The sequence below is a fragment of the Podarcis vaucheri genome (assembly GCF_965113315.1).
Source record: "Podarcis vaucheri genome assembly, chromosome: 7".
Classification (NCBI taxonomy): domain Eukaryota; kingdom Metazoa; phylum Chordata; class Lepidosauria; order Squamata; family Lacertidae; genus Podarcis; species Podarcis vaucheri.
The window spans coordinates 82,227,155-82,251,392 of record NC_138765.1 but is presented as its reverse complement, the minus strand read 5'-3'; the positions used below and the strand labels follow the sequence as shown (position 1 = coordinate 82,251,392).

Sequence of the window (24,238 nt, the reverse complement as noted above, 5' to 3'; positions counted from 1 at the left end):
GTGCCTGCATGTCAATCAAAGTTCAGGGGAAGACATCATGAGTTAACTCCTCCCCTTATGAGATAACACCTCCCCTGGGGCATTTTCAGATCAGGAAGTGCGGGCAGCCAGGGAGGCTGCAGATCAGGAAATATGGGCAGCTGAGGAGACCTCCCAGATGCCTGTATGCCAATTAAAGTTTGGCAGGGAAACACAAGTTACCATATTTTTCGCTCTACAAGACACACCTAGTTTTTGGAGGAGGAAAACAATAAAAAAAATATTCTGAATCTCAGAAGCCAGAACAGCAAGAGGGATCGCTGCGCAGTGAAAGCAGCAATCCCTCTTGCTGTTCTGACTTCTGTGATAGCTGCGCAGCCTGCATTCGCTCCATAAGACGCACACACATTTCCCCTTACTTTTTAGGAGGGAAAAAGTGAGTTTATAGAGCAAAAAATACGGTAACTCCTCCCATTATGAGCCTACACCTCCCCTGGGGCATTTTCAGATCAGGACGTGTGGGCAGCCAGGGAGGCTGCAGATCAGGAAACGTGCAGCTGGAGAGACCTCCTAATGACTGATGTTTTAATGTATTTTTAATATTTTGTTGGAAGCCGCCCAGATAATAATAATAATAAGCTTGTACCAGGATATGATGTCATGCATTAATTCCTCCTATGGTGGGGACAGGTCAATTTCAGCATAGGAAGACCTAAAATGCTGTTGTACCATCGCCTCTCTCTTATGTGTCCAATTCTTCTGCCCCTTGTATGACACTATCTTAGACTCACGGAAGTTGTTGCACATGACTGACTTAAGTCTGTTACCCGCAGCGGGTCTACTCTGAGTAGGACTTAGAGGAAAGCAGCCCCACATAAATATTTGCTCTTGGATTTGCATTCTGAAAGGACTATATTGTCTCGCTCGACAAAAGACCCGGAGTGACACAGTATGTGGATGTTGGATCTAATTTATTTAATTAAGAGGGATGAATAACACAACGATAAAGCTGGAAATATATATGACGTGTGTGTGTGTGTGTGTGTGTGTGTGTGTGTGAGAGAGAGAGAGAGAGAGAGAGAGAGAGAGAAGCCATGAAGAGTGTTGTAGTCAGCAGAACAAGGAGAGAGGCTGGGTGTATACAAAGGCAAGAGTTCGAATCTCACTCTAAACACTCAGTGATTAAGACGTTTAAAAATTCAAGGAAAGGTTGGGCAAGATGGCAGCCTCTTCATCCAATAATCTGACTCACGTCAGATTCAGATTATGTTAAATTCCCGTGGAAAGGGCTGTAGCTCGGTGGTAGAGTATCTGCTGTTGTAGGCAGAAGATCCCAGGTTCAAGCCCCAACACCTCCAAGTAAGTGTGGGAATGTCCTCTGCCTGAATTCCTGGAGAGCCGCTGCCGGTCAGTGTTGGCAATCCTAGGTTGGATGGACCAGTGGTCTGTCTTGGAATAAGACTACCTTCTGTGCACCTCCTCATTGATCCAGCCCTTTATCCATAACCATGAGAACTAGAATATTTAGGAAAACCAGGGCCCAGTGACAAGAGTGTCTGCTTTGCATTCAGAAAGTCCCTGGTTCAATCCCTGTCATCTCAGGTACGGCTGAAACCCTACTGAGCTGCTGCCGGTCAGCGTTGACAATATTGAGCTAGATCTGACTCGCTAAAAATGGTCTAGAACCGACCCACCTGTTTCTTCCCCCTCTTTGCCCAGCGCTCTCCAATAAAATTTCCTTTGCTCCCTTCTATCTTCCGTTCATTAAAGTGCTGCTAGGAAGTCAAACAGGGGTAAGCAAAGTGGTGCCGTCCAGACTCCAGCTCCCAGCAGTCACAGCCAGCATGGCCACTGTTCAAGGATGATGGGACTTGGAGTCCAGCGACACCAGGAGGGACACGAACTCACCAGCCCCGCATTAAAAGAAGGCAGAGTTGTGATGGAGGTAGCGAGGGGCAGTGAAGGCAAGTGAGGGCAGAACTCAAACGTGCAAGAAATGTCTCGCTTCTGCTGCTAAAAAAGCACCAAAGGGGAGAGTCTCTTTTGTCAAAACGGGGGGTTTTTTGGGGGGGTCCAGTCTGGCTCCACCGAGATTGATCCTTGATTCCCCAGTGGCAGAGCCGGACCCACGGCGTCTGTGGTTCCCACATTGCAAGGGGGTCCCATCCAAGTCTACAATTCTATATGTAGTCTTCACAGAGAAATGTCCTGATGGAAAGCCAGAAACCGAGAAGCCGTCTTGGGTGTCTTCGTTTCGGGTGTCCGCCAGACCTTCAAGAGGAAAGGCCCCCAGAGACCTCTCTCTCATTTTGCCCCTCCCTCTTCCCTCCCCCCCCAATATATTAGAGCAGTGTGCAATTTCGTCAGTGACACCCTCCCCCCAACCACCCCCTCCCCCAATTCTCTCGCCGGTTGCCAGCTTGTCCCATTGGCCGCCCCCGGTGAAAGGTCCGCCTTCAGCTTGGCCTCTGCTTCCCCACGACCACGTTGCCAAGAGCAAAGCATGATGGGTGTTTGAGAGGCGGGGGGTAAGTCGTCAAGGCCTGGGCTGAAGGGGCAGTTCCCCCCCCCCCGAAGTTCGGAGGTCAGTCCTTGGCCTCGTCTTCATGGTGGTGGTGGTTGGAGGCCTCTTCTCCTGGGTGGTGGTGGCCGTAGGGGTGGGGGTGAGGACCCTCAGCCGGCAGGTTATCGTCGCCGTTGACGTAGACGTTGAGGAGCGCCCCCTCTTGGCTCTGCTCCTTTCCACATGCCTGGCAGCTGCAATGGAGGATCTTCTCCACCAGTTTGTCCACCCTGGGGATGTCTTCATTGCTGGGGCAGTCCAGTGTCACCTGGCGGAAAGAGAAGACATCAGAACACACAGGAAGAGCTTGGCTGCTGGATCAGGCCAATGGCCCATCCAGACCAGTCTCCTGTTCTCACAGCAGTCAACCTGTAGGAACCCCTCAAGCAGCACCTGAACTCAAGACCCCTCTCCTCTCCTGCGGTTCCCACCAGCTGCTATTCAGAAGCACTGCTGCCTGTTGCCGTACGTAGCTCTCAGGGCTAGCGGCCATCAGGGGCTGCCTCCTCCCAAAATTTGGCTCACCATCTTTTTTCAGAGAGCCACCACAATCATCTAACATATAACACCGGTCCTGAAAGACCTACATTGGCTCCCAGGACGTTTCTGAGCACAATTCAAAGTGTTGGTGCTGACCTTGAAAGCCCTAAACGGCCTTGGTCCAGTATACCTGAAGGAGCGTCTCCACCCCCATCGCTCTGCCTGGACACTGAGGTCCAGCACTGAGGGCCTTCTGGCGGTTCCCTCCCTGCGAGAAGTGACGTTAAAGGAAACCAGGCAGAGGGCCTTCTCGCTGGTGGCGCCCCCCCTGTGGAATGCCCTCCCATCAGATGTCAAGGAAATAAACAACTATCTGACTTTTAGAAGACATCTGAAGGCAGCCCTGTATAGAGAAGCTTTTAAATGTTTGATGTCTTACTGTGTTTTAATGTTTGATGTTTTATTGTATTTTTAATATTTTGTTGGAAGCCGCTCAGAGTGGCTGGGGAAACCCATCCAGATGGGTGGGGTATAAATGATAATAATATATTATCATCATCTAAGAACATCATGAGCTCTGCTGTTGGGTCAGGTCAAAGTTTCATCTAGTCCAGCTTCCTGTTCTCACAGAGACCAGCAAGATGCCGCTTATGGGAAACCTGCAAACAGGATCTGACCATAAGAGCACGCTCGCCTTCCTGCTTTTTTGTAGCAACTGGTATTCAGAATAATTGCTGCCTCCAACCATACAAGCAGAGCATAGTGATCACAGTTAGTGAATTTATCTAATCCTCTTTCTAAAGCCATTGCAGGTAGTACCCATCGCAACGTCTTGTATGGACCTACGGGCGAGGTCCAATAAGAAACTTAAGTCTGGCTACCAGATCAGTGGCCTACTTAGCCCTCATTGTGTACTGACATTGGCCAACCAGATGCAACAGCAACGTTCTTCCCACTTGTCATTCCCACTCTAGCCCCCTACTTGCTGCCCCACAGTGAATCCCCCCTCCACAGAAATATTCCATCTATATATTTATTGAAGAGGGGGTGCTAATGGGTATTCAGCGAACAGCCCTCCTTGGACGATCGCCGCACAAATCCGCTCCACTTCCCAATGGGGAGGAGTTGTGGTGGACCGCGTGGCCACCCACTCCCCACTGGGGGTGGGGGACTTTGTCTTCTGTTGCCTGGGGGATCCCAGCCACATCAGAGCCCGGCCAGCCAATACGCTGGCCGGGGTGTGTGTGGCCAGAGCTGTTTAAACGGAGGAGTGAGCCGGAGGACTTCCTCTTTGGCTCACTTCCTCAATCACCCTCCCTCCCTATTTTGCAGGTTAGGCAATGACCTTGCTATGAACTTCGGTTGGTCGCCTTGGTTGTCCAAGGGGCCTGGTAGGAATTTTTCCACTTGGCAAATTGGCAGTGGCCACTTGGTTTTCGCCTACCTTGTAGCAATCGCCACAACTTTGTTAGGGTTGCGGTTAGGCATTGTTTGACCTTGTGTGGGGGAGGGGAGGTGTGGCCATCACCTGCCCCTCCATGCTTAAGGGTATTCCGTTAAAGGAATCAGGGGGTGTTGATCTAGTCTGAAGCCTGGCTGGGGGGCTAAGGCCTTGACACGACCCCGATGGGAACACCAGGGGGAGCTTGAGTTGGTTCGCATCGACAGGGCTCCCCCTACCGGTGGCTTACCCTTACTGGACTTCCTGCACAATGGGTGGGAGTCAGATATAGTCAGGTCCAATCAATGCCTAAGCCAATGCCGCTCACATTCTGTAATTTCAATAAAGTTGTGGCCAAAATTTGTTATGCCCAATATGTTATGTTATGCCCAATAACATAAACCTAATATCTGTGTCCTTGTGTGAGTTATTTCCAACGAGGGGATGGCTGCGGGGTCTCGACACGCAATTTCCCATCCTGAGTGGCATTACTTACCACTTCCCACATGGAGAGGGCTGGCATGCAGGAGTCGCAGTGCACCAGGGACTCGGTGGACTGTGGGAAGGTGTTGGGAACGCTGTAGCTGAAACACTGCCCCAAGCAGGCTCTGCGGACAAGAGGTGAAGATTAGGAAGATGCTAAAAGCCTGCGAGATAAGGGTTGGGTTCAGAATCGGGGAGGAGCACCAAACTTCCCACGTGGATTGAGACCATCCCTTGCCTCTTAATTAAGAAACCAGAAGCATTTTTAATTGGCATTGTAAAGGTAAAGGGTAAAGGGACCCCTGACCATTAGGTCCAGTCGAGTCTGACTCTGGGGTTGTGGCACTCATCTCGCTTTATTGGCCAAGAGAGCCGGTGTACAGCTTCTGGTTCATGTGGCCAACATGACTAAGCCGCTTCTGGCGAACCAGAGCAGTGCACGGAAATGCCGTTTACCTTCCCGCTGGAGCGGTACCTATTTATCTACTTCACTTTGACGTGCTTTCGAACTGCTAGGTTGGCAGGAGCAAGGACCGAGCAACGGGAGCTCACCCTGTCGCGGGGATTCGAAACGCCAACCTTCTGATCGGCAAGTCCCAGGCTCTGTGGTTTAGCCCACAGCGCCACCCACATCCCAGGTGAAGATTAAGGTAAAGGTAAAGGGACCCCTGACTATTAGGTCCAGTCGTGACCGACTCTGGGGTTGCCCGCTCATCTCGCTCTATAGGCCGAGGGAGCCGGCGTTTGTCCGCAGACAGCTTCCGGGTCATGTGGCCAGCAGCACTAAGCCGCTTCTGGTGAACCAGAGCAGCACATGGAAACGCCATAGGTGAAGATTAGGAAGATGCTAAAAGCCTGCGAGATGAGGGTTGGGTTCAGCACCAAACTTTCCGAGTGAACTGAGACCATCCCTTGCCTCTTAATTAAGAAAGCAGAAGCATATTTACTTGGCATTGTAGGAGATGATATAAATAGAAAGGACTGTAAGTTGTTTCTATATGCAGTGACGGCAGCAAGAATATTATTGGCACAAAAATGGAAGCAAGAAGAACTACCGACGAAAGAAGAATGGAGGATGAAACTGATGGACTATGCAGAACTAGATAAATTAACAGGAAGGATTCGAAACCTGCGGGACCAGAGATTCTTAGAAGACTGGAGTAAATATATGAACTATTTGAAAAGAAATTGTGATGAAAAGATTACGCTAGTAGGTTTGCAAGAAGTTTGGTAAGGTGAAATATTGCAAGAAAGATAATGAGGAGAATTATTAGTCAAGGATAATTAAAGGTAATATGAAATTAAGAAATGGATAATAAGTGATAAAGAACGGAAAATCATCAGAGGTGTTGACGGAAGTCTAAAAATATTGTATAAGATGAGAAGTTATGTTGCATGACTGTTGGAACTGATATGTTAAAAAATTAATAAAAATGTATATTAAAAAAGAGAGACCATCCCTTGCCTTCACTGTCCCTACCTACCTCCATCACATCTCTGACTTCAGTTGTTTCTGGTCTCCAACTCCCATCTACCCTCACCATTAGGCCTGCTGGTTTTGACTGACGGTTTTGACAACAGCTCAAGGGCCATAGATTCCACATCCCTGTTTTACATCCCTGCTATCTTGGGTTCTCAACATTGTTTACTTATTATTCTTTTATTTCGAGCGTTTGTTTGATGTCATAAAATTTATATAGTGCTTGACTGTAAAAACAACAACACCCACCTCAAAGCGATTTGCAAAAAGAATAAAACAAAATTATCGGTGAAAACAGTTAAAAACAGCAACTTAAAACATTTTAAAAAATTAAATAACCTAAAAAACATTAGAATACATGTGGGTATTCTACATATCTGCGTAGGCTTGCCTAAACAACAACAACAATTTTTTAGCAGCCATTGAAAGCAGTATAGTAAATGAAAGAAAATAAAATTATTACAGGTGCCTGTAATAGGCAGGGAGTGCCAAAGGCTGGGTGCTGCCTTGTTAAAAAATTGAGTTCTTACAAATGTGGAACTATTAACAGTGCCATGTGTGCCACTTTTCGTCACGGCGGAAAATCACAAATCGGTTTACAGCCATGATGCTTTTACTTGTGATACGTTAGCAGGAAGAGGCAGAAGTTAATTTCCGGAGTTGTGCTGGCCAGAGCTGGTGGTGAAGAAATGGGTTTCTGTGCAGTCAGTTTGAAACTGACTCAAACCACCCCCTTTTTCTTCTTTCTCCAAGAGAGGATTTCTAAAATGCATTAACAAGCTGTTGAGCAAATGCATAACAAGAACACAGCTGAATAAACAAAGCTCTCTCCTTTATCAGTCACGGCAAAGGATGACCTTGGCTGTTCCAGTGGAGTAGGGATGGCACATCTAGGTCTTATCTTACATTCTGAACACACTTTGACGCACAGACCTAGTTCGGGAACAGTGCCAGAGTGTGTTCTATACTGCATGAAATCTCTCATTTCTTTGGACTTGCTGTGGACTGACCACGCAAGTGCCTTTCTGCTGCTCCGGAGAGCAGAAATAAAGAACTCTTTCTCTGAACCAACCCTCGGTGTCATTTGACTTCCTTCCTCCCATCTGGGAGCAACGCTCACCCTACCAATTGGTAAAGTCCAATAAGGCTACAGTGGAAGTTGGGAGCGCGACACAGCTTGGGGAAGATGGCTATGGGAGATCTGGAGATGTTGGATCCATTGGCCCAGTACTATACCTGTTCTGGATGGATTTGGACTCGCACCCGCTGTGCCCAACGATCTGGGTGATGTTCTTCGCCTCGCACCAGGCGCTCTTGTCTGGAAAGAGGGCCAGTTTGCTAATGGGAGGAGGCGCCGCCAGGATCAAGGCCGGGATGAGGGTGGTCACCAGGAGCTTCAGCATCTTGGCCTTTTCCGACAAAATCCTAGAACTGGGGGGAAGGGGTTCGAGAAGGATAAGAAGCGTCAGAACACCAGATGAATCTGCATTATATATTCGTATCGTAGCGTAAAATCTTTATTGGCATCACCTACAACATCCAAAACAAATCAATACAGAATTACCACTACTTTCTTGGGCTCCATGATGACTGCGGATGGTGACAGCAGTCACGAAATTAAAAGACGCCTGCTTCTTGGGAGAAAAGCAATGACAAACCTAGACAGCATCTTAAAAAGTAGAGACATCACCTTGCCAACAAAGGTCCGTCTAGTTAAAGCTATGGTTTTCCCAGTAGTGATGTATGGAAGTGAGAGCTGGACCATAAAGAAGGCTGATTGCCAAAGAATTGATGCTTTTGAATTATGGTGCTGGAAGAGACTCTTGAGAGTCCCATGGACTGAAAGAAGATCAAACCTCTCCATTCTGAAGGAAATCAGCTCACTGGAAGGACAGATCCTGAAGCTGAGGCTCCAGTACTTTGGCCACCTCATGAGAAGAGAAGACTCCCTGGAAAAGACCCTGATGTTGGGAAAGATGGAGGGCACAAGGAGAAGGGGATGACAGAGGACGAGATGGTTGGACAGTGTTCTCAAAGCTACCAGCGTGAGTTTGACCAAACTGTGGGAGGCAGTGGAAGACAGGAGTGCCTGGCGTGCTCTGGTCCATGGGGTCACGAAGAGTCGGACACGACTAAACAACTAAACAACAACAATGAAGGACTTGATTGGGAGTTGCCATGGGCGAGTGGGAATTGCTTGCTGGCGTGTGGATTAGGGGCATAAGAATAGAAGAAGAGTCCTGCTGATCTAGTCCAGCATCCTGTTCTCACAGGGCCAGACCAGATGCCTCTTCTGGGAAACCCGAGAGCAGGATTCGAACACAGGAGCAATTCTCCCCTGCTGGCAACTGGTATTTGGAAGCATCTGTTCTGCCGGGACAGGGCTGTAGCTCAGGGGCAGAGCATCTGATTTGCATGCAGAAGGTCCCAGGTGTAGTTTCTGGCATCTCCAGAGACCCCCTGTCCCAAACCCTTGGAGAAACAACGCCAGTTAGTGTGTGCATGGGGCAGTTTTCCATGTTTCTAACAGAAAGCTGATGTTTCAGAGTGTGGCCAGTAGGTGGAGCTCCAGGGCAACACAAACTAGGAAGTTCTGGCGTAAAATGTATTTGGGGGAAGACGGTGGCCAACATAGGAGCCAACTCCTAGGGGTTGAGGTCTCTCCACCCCCCCATAAAATATTTGAGGGGGCCGCCCCCCCAAAAAAATTAATGAGCATTGCCATTCAAATAGTGTGCATGTGCTGCATCATGTGACCTTTAAAAAAAATTAAAATATAACTTTATTGAATAATACAATCAAATTTCCAGACATATCTGCAAAAACATAATTATTTACATATTTGGCAGGCATAAACTGTGAAAGAAGATAGAGAGTAAGAAGAAACGAAAAAAGTAAAAAAGGAAATGCTGTTTTCCATAAACAGTAATTCCAGAATTACGCTTACACACATTATAACATAACAAATCTTAATTAAAATATCTTAAAAGACTTCCACCACCTAAACCACACTTCTTCTGTTATTTAATTCTCCTTTACCTCTGTTCTTCACTTCCATCCCTTTAGATCCCTTAGGAACATCATGTGACCTATATACAGGGTGGGGTTTACCTGCCCCCCTCAATATTTTATTCACGTTAGCATCCCTGGTTGCCAACTGACCACAGAAAAATCTTCCTGGGATGCTCTTCTGCCTTTGGTACCAGCAGAATGTGAAGAAATTGGCTCTTCGCCAGCATGAAGGGAAGCAATATCACCATCTCAAAAAATAAAATGAATTTAAAATAAATTACGTGGGGCTGATAATTTTTCAGGTGGTTTGAGACAGTGGTAATACGTCTCTTCATGCTGCCAAATACAGTGGTACCTTGGTTTGCATACGTTTTGGATTACAAACATGTCAAACCCGGAAGTACGTATCCCGGTTTGCAACCTTTTTTTGGATTACAACCCATTCTTTTTGGATTCCATTTTTTGGGGGGAGGCCCCATTGGTGAAAGCGTGCCTTGGGTTACAACCTGTTTTGGTTTACAAACGGACCTCCGGAACGGATTATGGTTGTAAACCAAGGTACCACTGTAGGCCATTTTTATTCCATCCTTTCTCCCAGGAATGAGGTCGTATATTATTATTATTATTATTATTATTATTATTATTATTATTATTATTATTATTATATTTTCCACACCACTTTATATTTTTAAGGAAAAAAATTCAAAGCTGTTTAGAACACATTAAAACACGCATAGGCAAACTTGGCCCTCCAGATGTCTTGGGACTACAACTCCCATCATCCCTATCTAACAGGACCAGTGGTCAGGGATGATGGGAATTGTAGTCTCAAAACATCTGGAGGGCCAAGTTTGCCTATGCCTGCATTAAAACATCAAATAAAACAATCCAGAGTTAAGAAGACAGTGTCCTCAAAACATCGATGGCAAGCTTTGAAGCAGTAGATCAATTAACCAGAGCTTTAGCTGATTAATTAGTGAGCTCCTTTGGTTCTGGTGTGTTATGGTCAACAGAAGGAAAGATGTTTGCACAAGCTCTGTTGCTGCAGTTAAGAAGACGCCATCCTCAACGCATGATTTGCAAGCTGTAAAATCATCCCTAAACTTAGACCTTCACTTTCCTTTACTGCCTCCATTACTACTATGTGATCAAAAGCATTTTGATCTGACCGGAGCGTTGGGAAGGAACTGTCACTTTCTAACATAAAGAATGCGTGCCATTGGTTCTCAGGAGTACTATGAAATCCATAACCACTGGGAAAGAAATTGAAATTGAAACAGCCACTATTGCAATGCCGTTATACAAAATCTGTGGTACATCCCCATTTGCTGTGATTCCTGCATTGCATGGGGTCAGACTAGATGAGTCTTGGAGTGCCCTTCCAACTTTCCAATTCTGAGATTCTATGAATATTGTGTACAAAATGGATATTGTAGAGTTGGAAAAGGTTCCGAAGAAAGGGAAACCCAAAATTTTAACAAGGGTGGGTGGATGTGGAGCAACTCCCTTATGAGGAAAAGTTGCGACACCTGGAGTGTTTTGGTTCAGAGAAAAGGTAAGAGGCGAAATGATAGAAATTTATAAAATTATTCGCAGCATGGAGAAAACGGATAGAGAAAGGGTTTTTTCTCCCTCTCTCAGAACTTGTGTATACTCTGTGAACCTGGATGTTGGAGGATTTAGGACAGATTTTTAAAAAACACCTGTGGAACTCACTTCCACAGGAAGTGGGAAACGTCCACCAACCGAGATGCCCTTAAAAGAGGATTAGACAAACCGATCCAGCAAATTCTTCTTGTGGTCTTATAATATTACAGTGGTACCTTGGGTTACAAACGCTTCAGGTTACAGACTCTGCTAACCCAGAAATAGTGCTTCAGGTTAAGAACTTTGCTTCAGGATGAGAACAGAAATTGTGCTCCGGCGGCAGCAGGAGGCCCATTAGCTAAAGTGGTGCTTCAGGTTAAGAACAGTTTCAGGTTAAGAATGGACCTCCGGAACGAATTAAGTACTTAACCCGAGGTACCACTGTACAAGATATAGTAGACTTGGTAAACTCTCTGGCTCTCCTTGATTTTGCATGTTAACATCTCACACCATTTTCAACGTTTGCTCAGCTAACAAGACGTGTTTTTAAAAGGACTCGTTCATTATTTTTTTCTTGGCTTCACAAGCTCGTGCCCTTTAAAAAAAACAAACCAGCCACTTGCAAGTCTTTGCTCCGAGATGTCAAGCCGGTGTTCCCTGCACAGACTTGCCCCAAGAGGATTTCGTACTCCACGTTGGCACGGGCAGAAAACCGGTCTCGGGTACACAGGCAAGATGCAACTGGGTACCCAAACAGACATGTATCGACACGGACTCTTGCCCAACCGCCCTTGTACATCAGCCAAGACGCAAAGCCATGAGCAGCCCTCAATCACCACCCTCCCAATCTTTCCCTGAGCCTTGTTTATAAAGATCTCCCTTCCGTCATGCGAGCTCAGACCCGCACGGACAGATGAAGTCAGCAGGCCTGGAGCTGTCAGGGAAAAGAGGACAACATCGAAAGCAACAACTCCTACACTCAGGATGATTTGATGGAAATGTCGCCATACAGGCATTGGAAATGGTGTTGGAATGTTGCACAAAGCGCATACCCTCCAACCTTTTTCTGATGAAAACAGCGACATCCTATTCTATTGTTGTTGTAGTTATATCGTGCCCATCTCATTGGGTTGCCCCAGCCGCTCTGGGCGGCTTCCAACATATATATAAAACATAATAAAACATTAAATGTTTTTTAAAAACTTCCCTATACAGGGGCTGCCTTCAGACGTCTTCTAAAGGTTGTCTAGTTACTTAACTCCTTGGCTCGGGGGGTTGCATAACACCTCCAACATTTCTCCGATGAAAATAGGGGTGTTCTAAGGAAAAGCGAGTATGGGACGTGGGTGGCGCTGTGGGTTAAACCACAGAGCCTAGGACTTGCCAATCAAAAGGTCGGTGGTTCAAATCCCTGCGATGAGGTGAGCTCCCATTGCTTGGTCCCTGCTCCTACCAACCTAGCAGTTCAAAAGCACGTCAAAGTGCAAGTAGATAAATAGGTACCACTCTGGCGGGAAGGTAAACGGCGTTTCTGTGCGCTGCTCTGGTTCGCCAGAAGCGGCTTAGTCATGCTGGCCACAAGACCCGGAAGCTGTACGCCGGCTCCCTCGGCCAATAAAGCGAGATGAGCGCTGCAACCCCAGAGTCGGCCACGACTGGACCTAATGGTCAGGGGTCCCTTTACCTTTACCTTTAAGAAAAAGCGGGACATCCTGGGATCTGATCAAATCCGGGACTGTCCCTAGATTCAGGATCAGTGTTAGAAACTGAGATAGGAAAGGTAGGAGCTAAATGGCTCCTTAAACCTAGATTAGGGGAGCAACAAAGGAATGTCTAGGCGAGCTTTTTTTTAATAACAAGAATACAAAGCTGAAAATGAACCAACTGTGGCTGAAATCTTATATTCATTTTTCACATGGTCTAGTCCTCATCTGAAGACTGCAAAAAAAAAGCCATACTTCCCCTGCCCACCCCCTAATATTCTTAAGAGGATCTCTTCTCCAGTCTTCAGAGAGTAGCTGGAAGTGGGGTGGGGCAGAGAAAGGTCCTCCTTTCCTTCCACTCTGCAATAATAATAATAATAATAATAATAATAATAATAATAATAATAATTTATTTATATCCCACCCTCCCCAGCTGAAGCCGGGCTCAGAGCGGCTAACAACAGTAAAAATAACACAGTTTACATAAAATCACAATCAATTAATCTGAAATCTTAGGCGCAGCACCTCTCCCAGAGCTCAGAAACCGCTCGCTCTAATGAAATTCCCCGTCGCAAAATGTGCCTAGAACAATGGGAGTTTCAAACTCTGTCCGGGATGCACCAGAAGTTTGTCTCAGGACAGATAAAATACAAGACGTCTTTAGGCCATGCGTAGTCAGACTGTGGAAATCTCCTGTCCTGTCCCCTTTACAAAGACCTGAGGAATGAGATCACCACCCCACTCTTACTCACCATCCCAGGCCACCCATCTGCGGCCACATTGTTCTTTCTGTTATCAGATCAAAATGATCAGACAACAGCAAAGGTTGCTAGGTTTATCGAGGGTGCAATGAGAGTAAGGGCCACTATCTGAACGATAGTCTTGATAATTTGATTGTCCTTTTTATCCATTGTTGTCTTTTTAATTGTATATATTGCTTGTTTTATGTTGCTATGGCTGCTGCCTAATGCAAATAAAGTTTATCTATCCTATCTGTCAGACTGTGGAACTCGCTGCAACAGGAAACCGTGATGGCCACCAACTTGGATGGCTTTAAAAGAGGATGAGGCGAATTCATGGAGGAAAGGACTATATCAGTGGCTGCTGGCTCTGCTCTGTCTCGATGGACAGAGCAGTGATGCTTCTGAGTGACAGTTTCTGGAAGCCATGGGAGGATAGAGGGCTTTTGTATTCAGTTCCTGCTTGAGAGCTTCTCAGAGGCAGATAGTTGGCCACCATGAGAACAGGATTCTGGGCTAGATGTGCCCCTGGCCTGATCCTGTTGAAGACTCTGCTCATGCCCTTGAGCTTCTCTAGAAGGCCTTGTTGCCTAACCCCAAGTGGAGGCCAGTCCAGAACAACGAGGTGCAAAGGGCCCCTGGCTCAGCGACAGAACACCTGTTTTGCATGCAGAAGGTCCTGGGTTCAAATCCTCAGCATCGCTAGGGAGGGCTGGGAAAGAAACCCGGGGAAGCCAGGGCAACTATAGACAATAATACAGTGGTCCCTCGGGTTACAGACACTTCAGGTTACAGACTCCGCTAACCCAGAAATAGTACCTCAGGTTAAGAACTTTGCTTCAGGATGAGAACAGAAATTGCGCGGCGGCAGCGTGGCAGCAGTGGGAGGCCCCATAAGCTAAAGTGGTGCTTTAGGTTAAGAACAGTTTCAGGTTAAGAACGGACCTCCAGTATGAATTAAGTTCTTAACCCGAGGTACCACTATACTTAGGCTAAGATTTGGTGTGAAGGTTTCCTGTGCTCCTATCCCAGAGCTGCTACAGTGGTACCTCAGGTTAAGTACTTAATTCGTTCCGGAGGTCTGTACTTAACCTGAAACTGTTCTTAACCTGAAGCACCACTTTAGCTAATGGAGCCTCCCGCTGCTGCTGCGCTGCCGGAGCACAATTTCTGTTCTCATCCTGAAGCAAAGTACTTAACCCGAGGTAATATTTCTGGGTTAGCAGAGTCTGTAACCTGAAACGTATGTAACCTGAAGCATATGTAACCTGAGGTACCACTGTATCCTCATTCTGGGGGCGTTTAATCCTGCAGGGAGTGTGGCGTCGTATATTTAAAACACCATTACGCCACTTAACTGTCATGGAGAATCCAGTGAATGGCAATTTCTTAACAGCACTGATCTCACCGAGGTACAATCCCCAGCACCCAAACTAGAGTGGTGCATGCTCTAGTTATCTCCCGCTTGGACTACTACAATGCGCTCTACGTGGGGCTACCTTTGAAGGGTATCCAGAAACTACAACTAATCCAGAATGCGGCAGCTAGACTGGTGACTGGGAGTGGCCACCGAGACCACATAACACTGGTCTTGAAAGATCTACATTGGCTCCCAATACGTTTCCAAGCATAATTCAAAGTGTTGGTGCTGACCTTTAAAGCCCTAAACAGCCTCGGTCCAGTATACCTGAAGAAGCATCTCCACCTCCATTGTTCTGCCCGGTGGCGCCCCCCCCCCCCCCGGTGGAATGCCCTCCCACCAGATGTCAAGGAAATAAACAACTACCTGACTTTTAGAAGACATCAGGGAAGTTTTTAATGTGTGGCATTTTGATGTATTTTTAATCTTTGTTGGAAGCTGCCCAGAGTGGCTGGGGAAACCGAGCCAGATGGGTGGGGTACAAATAAATTATTATTATTATTATTATTATTATTATTATTATTATTATTATTATGGTTCCCAGGACTCTCCACGAGTGTTAAAAGTGGTACAACAGGACTATAAATGCATTGTCCTTTGCCTCAGGATGTTTTTCTCCCTGGGGCAAAGGACAAGGTCCCCCTCCCCTCAATTTGACACCCAGAATGGCTGTTGGGGGGGCAGTCCTCCATTTGAGTGCCCTTTGGGTCCCTTCCTACCCTACAATTCTCTGATTCTATGTCCTAAATAATGAAAACTTGACAGATGCCTTGATGTTGCTCATCAACAGTTAGCCACCAGCATACCGGTCATAAATACTCCCTGTCACGGTGAGATGTATTACATTTCCATTTAAAGGACAGATGTTCTTTCTAAACCTACATCGATATTTACAAATCAGCACGAGCAGATTTTATGCGCAACAGTGCCCTCTTTGTGCTTCAGGTTAAACATGTGCTGGACGGAACTGTTGTTGTTTAGTTGTTTAGTCGTGTCCGACTCTTCGTGACCCCATGGACCAGAGCACGCCAGGCACTCCTGTCTTCCACTGCCTCCCGCAGTTTGGTCCAACTTATGCTGGTAGCTTCGAGAACACTGTCCAACCATCTCGTCCTCTGTCGTCCCCTTCTCCTTGTGCCCTCCATCTTTCCCAACATCAGGGTCTTTTCCAGGGAGTCTTCTCTTCTCATGAGGTGGCTAAAGTATTCGAGCCTCAGCTTCAGGATCTGTCCTTCCAGTGAGCACTCAGGGCTGATTTCCTTCAGAATGGATCTTCTTGCAGTCCATGGGACTCTCAAGAGTCTCCTCCAGCACCAGAATTCAAAAGCATTAATTCTTTGGCGATCAGCCTTCTTTATGGTCCAGCTCTCACTTCCATACATCACTACTGGGAAAACCATACCTTTAACTTTATGGACCTTTGTCGACAAGGTGATGTCTCTGCTTTTTAAGATGTTGCCTAGGTTTGTCACTGCTTTTCTCCCAAGAACTAGATGGTCTTAAAAGTGTCTGTGCAAAAGGCAAAATCTGCCTGCTTATTCCTCAGCGAGACGTTTTGCTTCTAGGGATGCTTCAGGAAAGAGCCAGGCTCTAAGCATCTCTCCAGCACTTCCCACGAACACCCTTTTAAAGAAGGCGCCCTCAAATATTGATCAAATACTGGGGCTGCAGCTGATAAGTGCCATGGAATTGCACGAAGACCTGAAAGGATTTGGCAGGTAAAACACAATGGTGTTTAACGCACTGCGGTCTTTGGCAGGCGACATGCAACGGCATCTGGCAGTATTCAAACGGGCAACATGCAATGGCATTTAATACTGGGCAGGTGACATGCAAATGCATTTAGAAAGTGACTGCTAAACGGATAGCTAAACGGTGGTAAATAAGAGGCAGCTAGAGTGCGTATTATAGCTAAGCAAATCAGTCTCTTAAGCTTAAGCCAAGAAAGAGTATTCTCTATAAGACTGAATATCAATATACGTATCAAGACTTTGAGATTAGACCACTGAAGAAGCCCGGAATACTATCTTGGGAGTGTGCTACCTGCAAGCCCCAGTTAAAGGTTGGCAGGAGCAGGGACTGAGCAATGGGAGCTCACCCCTTCGTGGGGATTCGAACCAGCAACCTTCTGATTGGCAAGTCCTAGGCTCTGTGGTTTAACCCACAGCGCCACCCGTGTCCCATCACTGTATAAGCTAAGCGCTAAATTCATTCACACAATCTCTGCACCCCCATGACTCGTGGATGGGTTGAAACGCAGTCAGGGGCTAAGAGGGGGACTTTTTCAACCTGAGAGCCACATCCCCTCTTGGCTAAGTTTCGGGGGCCACATCTGGTAGGTGGGTGGGGCTAGAGGGAAAGGTGGGTGGAGCTATGGGTATGACTGTTCCCTTTGTTTACTGGGCTTTATTTCAACCACACTTAAGAGCACAAGGGCCCTATATATATCCACACGCACATATGGGTCTCTATTATTAATATTAACAACAACAACAACAACAATAATAATAATAAATTTCTTATACCCCATCCATCTGTCTGTGTTGCCCCAACTACTCTGGGCGACAAAAATACAGCAAAAACATCATCATCATCATCTCAGACATGAGAAACTTCCCAAAACAGGGCTGTCTTCAGATGTCTTTTAAACATCAGATTGTTTATTTCCTTGACATCCGACGGGAGGGTGTTCCACAGGGCGGGTGCCACCACCGAAAAGGCCCTCTGCCTGGTTCCCTGTAACCTCACTTCTCGCAGGGAGGAAACCACCAGAAGGCCCTCGGAGCTGGACCTCAGATGGGGGTGGAGACGGACCGAGGCCATTTTGGGCTTTCAAGCACCAACACTTTGAATTGTGCTCGGAAACGTAATGGGAGACAATGTAGGATTGGTGTTAAATGGTTCCAGTCGCCAGTCTAGCTGCCACATCCTGGATTAGTTGTGGTTTCTGTACATTGGCTTCCAGTACGTTTCCGAGCACAATTCAAAGTGTTGGTGTTGACCTTTAAAGCCCTAAACGGCCTTGGCCCTGTATACCTGAAGGAGTGTCTCCACCCCCATTGTCCAGCCCGGACACTGAGGTCCAGCGCCGAGGGCCTTCTGGCGGTTCCCTCACTGTGAGAAGCCAAATTACAGGGAACCAGGCAGAGGGCCTTCTCGGTAGTGGCGCCTGCCCTGTGGAACGCCCTCCCACCAGATGTCAAAGAGAACAACAACTACCAGACTTTTAGAAGACATCTGAAGACAGCCCTGTTTAGGGAAGCTTTTAATGTTTGATGTATTACTGTATTTTAATATTTGGTTGGAAGCCGCCCAGAGTGGCTGGGGAAGCCCAGCCAGATGGGTGGGGTATAAATAATAAGTTGTTGTTGTTGTTGTTGTTGTTGTTGTTGTTGTTGTTGTTATCACCTTCAAAGATAGTAGAGCACATGGCAGTTGTCCAAGCGGGAGATAACCAGGGCATGGACCACTCTGACGAGACAGTGGTAGGGCAAGAGGCATTGCCACAGTTTAAGGACACACCCCAGCCAGGGAAAGGGAGGTGTGGGGAGTGGGGAATGGGGTTGATAAGGGGTGTGGCCCCAGGGGAGCACGGCTTGGGGGAAGGCCGGACTGAGAGGGCCGAAGGTCCATGTTGGCCTCTCATCCTGAGATCCCTGCAGTAACCACAGGATGGCATTGGGGAATTGTGTGGACAAGCCTACAAGCTTTCGCCGGTGCCTGATGGGTTGATTTTGAGAGAGCAGAGGATCATGAACCCAGCCACACCTCCAGGTAGCACAGTCTAACCAAGCAATCTCTGAGGATTTTATCCCCAGGCCTGGCTGGAGAACCAGTGCGGTCCTTCAGGTCCTAAGTCAGCAAGGCCAACAGTGAGGAGAGATGATGGAAGTTGTAGTCCAGGAATATGTGGGAAGCTGCAAATTTGCATTGCAAGAGGACAGAGCTACAGTGGACATGGCTAGGGGCAATGAGGGCAAGTGATGGTCTAATTCAGGGAATGGCCATCAGTTGAGGGAGTTGTAGTCTAGCACAATACAGTGCTACCTCGGGTTACATACGCTTCAGGTTACAGACTCCGCTAACCCAGAAATAGTACCTCGGGTTAAGAACTTTGCTTCAGGATGAGAACAGAAATTGTGCAGTGGCGGCACAGCGGCAGCAGGAGGCCCCATTAGCTAAAGTGGTGCTTCAGGTTAAGAACAGTTTCAGGTTAAGAACGGACCTCCAGAACGAATTAAGTTCTTAATCCAAGGTACCACTGTATACAGGACCCCCATCTCTGCCCTAAAAAGAAACTGAAAATAATTTCTAAGATATAGAAAGGGGGAAATCAGTGGGGGGCGGGGGCACAATCTTCCCAGCGAGGGAAAAAGAGGAAAGCATTTGATTTTCGCCTTTACATTTTTTTAGCAGGAAGGTGACTAAAGGAAAGGATAGATATTACGGAGATTTTCTGCTATCGTGAATAAAGAGAGCTTTTGCCCTCTCTCATAATACAAGAACTCAAAGCCGCCGCCCAAGCGAAATCGGCGAGGTTAAGGGCAGATGCGAGAAAATCCTTGTTTGTGCGACACCAAATCAGCTGATGGAACTCACTGCCACATGATGCGCAGGTGGCTTACAGACTTAGCAGGCTCTAAAGTGGGACTAGGCACCTTTATGGAGGAGAGAGAAGCCTATCAGCAAGGATTAGACATGACCATTTAATTGAGCCTCAACACCTGGAGGCAGTCTATCTGCGAATGTCAAATACTGGGGGCATCTGAGAAGCCACTATGGGGGGAAAGTTGAGGGTCTAGATCGGGGGGGGGGGTAGTGATCTATGTTCTTAAGAGGAAGGAACTCATATGACTTCACTGCACAGAGTTTATAGCAAAGAAACACTTTTCTTTCTCATCTTCACTCACGGTACAAGCCCATTATCTTACAAAGATGGAGAGTTGCCGGTACCCTGTTCATACTGGTAATTTGCCAGGGGTATGAACTGAACCCAGTAATGCTAAGTTTTCGCGAAGTTTTTGATAGATAGCACAGTTACAGACTCTGACCTTACAAAATTAAGATTATCAAAAGCCGGTTGTGTTGACCGGGTGTGTTTAAAAATGGTTAGGCTGTGCTAGGGGGATTTTGTTTGACAATAAATATATGCAAACCCCAAGAACCGGCCGTTGTGCGTGCTAAACCACCTTTCACAAAAGCTAGAAAGCCAAAATTAGGCGCAACGATTATCTCTGGGGGATGACTGAACCGAGGGAATGTTTTTGAAAATTCGGGAGTGATGTCTAAACCACCACCGCAACGTTCTACAACCTCATCGCTTTTCAGTGGGGTTTCCCCACCGAAACTCCATCATAGGACCCAATTTTTTTGGGGGGGTATTAAAATTTGTATTAAAATGGAGAAAGACTTTGAATCTTCCCTAGCCCTCAGGAATTTGGGGAAACTTTTAATTCACAACATTTTCGCTCTGATTCAAAGGGTGGGTGTTGATACAACTGAGGACAGATTTAGAAAGATAAAATAATCATCATCATCCCACTGGGATTTTTCAGGGGAAACAGGAACTTCCCCAGCAAAGTCCTCTGGAAGGAATCTGGATGTATTTAGGAAAAATTTGCCCCGGAGGTCAGAGGATGTGAAAAGATGTGAATACAAACTATATATTTTACGAGAAAGGTCAGGAGGCAGAAAGAGCCCTTCAAAGCCATCCTAGATTGCTTTTGTCAGTCAAACCCACTAAGAAAATCTATTACTGAGCAATTTGCGATGCCTTCAGATATGTGTTTTTCTATGGGGTGCAAGCAAATGTCACTGGGTTTTTTTAAACTGGTTTTGAAAGATCTCATGGCAGCAAGACAGCAAATACTTCTAAGCATGCAGATTGGAACATATGCAACCTTTTAACTTTTCTTTGAAAATGGAAATCTTTTGTTTTCTCTTTGTTCAAGCTCCTCTCCCTCCCCTTTGCCCCCAACCCCCACCCCACCCCAAATGAATTAATTTCAGATTTCTTGGCTCAGTTACCCCCCCCCCTTTTTAGGGAAAAAGAGCAGAAGAAAAACGGTGGGGGGAGAGAGAGAGACTTGATCAGAGAACAGGCACACACAAAAGAAATTTCCAAAATGCGATTCTTCACGGATTTGCTCCTTTCTTCGCAGGAGAGAGGAAAAGGTGGGAGGTGGAAATATTTTAATGACTCGAAAGCTATGCCCCCCCCCACCCTACCCCGGCTTCATCTGTAACTGATTTCTATTTGTGAGCTATTTCTCCTCTTTCAAACCATCAATCACAGCAGGGAAAAGGGGAGGAAAAGTTGGGATGGGGGGGAGAGAAGCGTAAAAATCTGGTCTTGATAAATGGAGAAAAAGAGAGAGACAGGTTTGCTTTCATTTCAGGCTCCCCCTGGAGGGTGGGGGACAAGGGGGGAACTTTGCAAGGGTGTCTGATGGCTGCCACCTCTGCCTTTGCTGCTGGGAGTGGGGACATGAAGGTAGCCTTGCAAATAAGTCCACAGAGATCACTAGCCTGCATGCCCGCCCGCCTTCCACACTTGAAATGGACAGGATGAAAAAGAAAGATTAACACTATTCTTTTCCCTTTCACCAAGCCTCTCTCTCTCTCTCTCTCTCTCTCTCTCTCTCTCTCTCTGCCTCTTTCTCTCTCTAGCTGGCCGCCTAGGAGTGAGAGTTACTCGCCCCAGAAGAGTAGGCTGAGTCACGGGCCTGGAGTTGTGTGGATTCCCAGAGATAGCTTCCCTCTGCGGCAACCAGAGGGACGGTTTGCGTTTTTGCCACAATTCAACATGGGACAAGGTGTGTGACGAAGTTCGCCAGAATTAGCTGGCTGGAGGGATTATAAACTCACTTAATGAAGGGAGCAGAGACGGGTGGATCGGTCCATTTCAGTTTGTCGTTTTCAGAAAGGCCACTGGATCAGACCAGTGGCTCATCTCTTTCAGGATCCTGTTCCCAGAGGTCAGCCTGCCACCTTTTCCCATATCAATTTGCCTGGGGGGGGGACGGATGGGAGAAGTCCTCAAGCAATTGCACCAGCAATTTAGTCTGCAACCAGTTTTGTCTAAAGCGTGCATTTTTGCAAAGCAGTGTTCCCTAATACAATGCAAAATTGTATATGATTTTCGCTAATAGAGGGATTTTACTAGACACTTTACCCTGGCCTGTAGACACTTGTCACCTGCCATTCCACAAGGGGTTTAATTCTTGTATCCTGCACCTATTTTTCCTGCCGCCCTGTGACTGTACTCTGTGTGTTGTTTATAAAATCAAACAAATGCATTCAAAGCGCAAACTCCGAAGGATGGACACGTTTCGCTTTGCACCAGATTTTCTCGGAAAGCACAAATTCGCTAGTTTCACCTTTCAGTGCAGACTGAATCTTCCTGTTCCCTATTAAGGAGTAAACTAGGGGACGGTTGGGTGTCATCTGAAAAGCAGTACAGAATCCACTGGAAAATATAATCTGCGGATGCTTTGATATAGGCGCATCGGCCACCAAGCAAAGGAAGATGCGGTACAGGTCATCACTGGTGGGTGGAGGAAAAGTGGCGACCGCGTTCCACTTTTACTATATGTGTAGAAAGGTCCTGAAATGATGACCACCACCTACTTCCTTTCATATCTCTCCCTATTCTAGCCTGACGGGGCAACTAAGCCACTCACACAACACCATCTGAGATGTATGAATCATGTTTGTAAAGAAGCATCATGCCACAGATGTTCAAAAGCTGTTACGATAGGTTGGAAAACAGAGAACCTACATTATTAAAATCAGATGTGCGTTCTGGTTTTTTTTAATGCCTTTTCATATCAACCTCAGAAGCGCAGCACCAACAAAGTTCTACTCAGGAGTATACCCTTTGACACTAATGAACCTACATTTGTCAATACCCATAGGGTCTTACTACTGAGTGCGGCATGCTGGATACAACCCCACATTTTTATATTCATTTTTTTTAAAAAAAAACAGTTGCTTTAATATCAATCTTTTTTCTTTATTCGTACGGCAAGTTTGACACACTGCATTAAAGGTCAAAAATCTCATGTCGCTGAACTTGGCCAATGTCAGAATTGGCAAAACGTTCGGGTCACACAAGACACTTCATAAGTAAGCTAAATCTCAGCTACCCACAGGGAGCCAGAAGGGATACAAAATCATAGCAGAGAAGGCACCCAAAAATGGTTACTTACCATTAAATGGACTGGTCAGAGAGGTGTTCCATCAAAACTTCCTCGGATAATATTCTTGTCTCTTCTTTTTTTAGGGGGGGGGCACTCAAAAATTAAAACAGCTCATTATCCAGTAAAGTGTGGGCTCCGGTTCCTAGCCTTTCTGTAAGCAAATTTCCTCCAAAGGTTTATTTCCAGTTCATCCCAAACGTTTAAGGGAAACGCGGAAGGGTATTTTTGTGGGAAGGTGGACAAGAAGACAATTCCTTGCAACCTGAACTTCAGCAAAACTTTTATCTCCTTCTCAGGAACGGAGAAAAAAAAATTATTTCCAAACCAGGCACCAGGATCAAAAAAGTCCGGGGGGGGGGGAAACCCTCTAGTCCATTCAGAGTGCCTTTTTTCTCCCCCCTTGGTCAGTAATTAAAAGTGTAGGGGGTGGAACTATTGAAAGCTTCACACACACACACCCCCAAAAAACCCCAAGTAAATCAGAGATCGGAGCAGAAAGAAGGCTAGGAAGAAAAGAGCGAGGAGGAACTCTTAAAAGCTGCTGCTGCTGCTTCCAAAACAATATGCAGGCGTAATAATTATTTGGGGGAGGCGGAAAAACCCCAATTATAATAAGTAGAGTTTTGCAGAGTGCGGCGCAGCTCCTGTGAAAGATTCAAGCTTCCTAGAAATGCAAGAATTTCCAACTCTGAAGAAGAAGAGGAGGAGGGGGGGGGAAAGAGGGGGAGATTTGAACTTTCTCGGTGCTTTCTGGCTAGGCTCAAAAAAGGAAAGACAGCAGAGCTCTCCTCCTAGTAAATCAACGCGCCCCCCCCCGTCTCTCCTCCCTTTTTCTCCGGGTAAATCAACCAACCCCAGCCTTTGACTGTTCCCTGTTTAAAAAAAAGAAAAGAAAAGGTAGTTGTGGGAAGCAAATCCTCTCTGCTGCCTCTTCAGTGGAGCAAGATTATATTGTGAGCAGACAAGAACCAGCTAGCCAGGACAAGGGGGGGGGGGAATGGGTGGCGATGGCTGGTGCTGATGGGAGATAGAGTGCCCTCACCCTGTTTTCTTTTTTTTCTCTCTCTCAAGGGCGAGGTGGCTTTCCTGCTGTTGCAGCTCGGACTGGAGACGGGCCAAGAAACTCCTGCAAAAGTGGCTGGGAAGGCA

At 46.7% G+C, this 24,238-nt stretch overlaps 1 protein-coding gene across 1 annotated transcript; it reads right to left on the bottom strand.

The window, feature by feature from the left end:
* Nucleotides 1–933: 933 nt before the first annotated feature.
* LOC309536437 (neuroblastoma suppressor of tumorigenicity 1-like) lies at nt 934–23,863 on the bottom strand. The gene is made up of 4 exons (XM_082230682.1): nt 23,099–23,863; nt 7,663–7,857; nt 4,960–5,071; nt 934–2,810 (listed from the first exon to the last, which is right to left on the bottom strand). Exons 2-4 carry the CDS (start codon nt 7,827–7,829, stop codon nt 2,565–2,567), a joined length of 525 nt encoding a protein of 174 aa, XP_082086808.1. The 5' UTR covers nt 7,830–7,857; nt 23,099–23,863; the 3' UTR covers nt 934–2,564.
* Nucleotides 23,864–24,238: the final 375 nt, after the last annotated feature.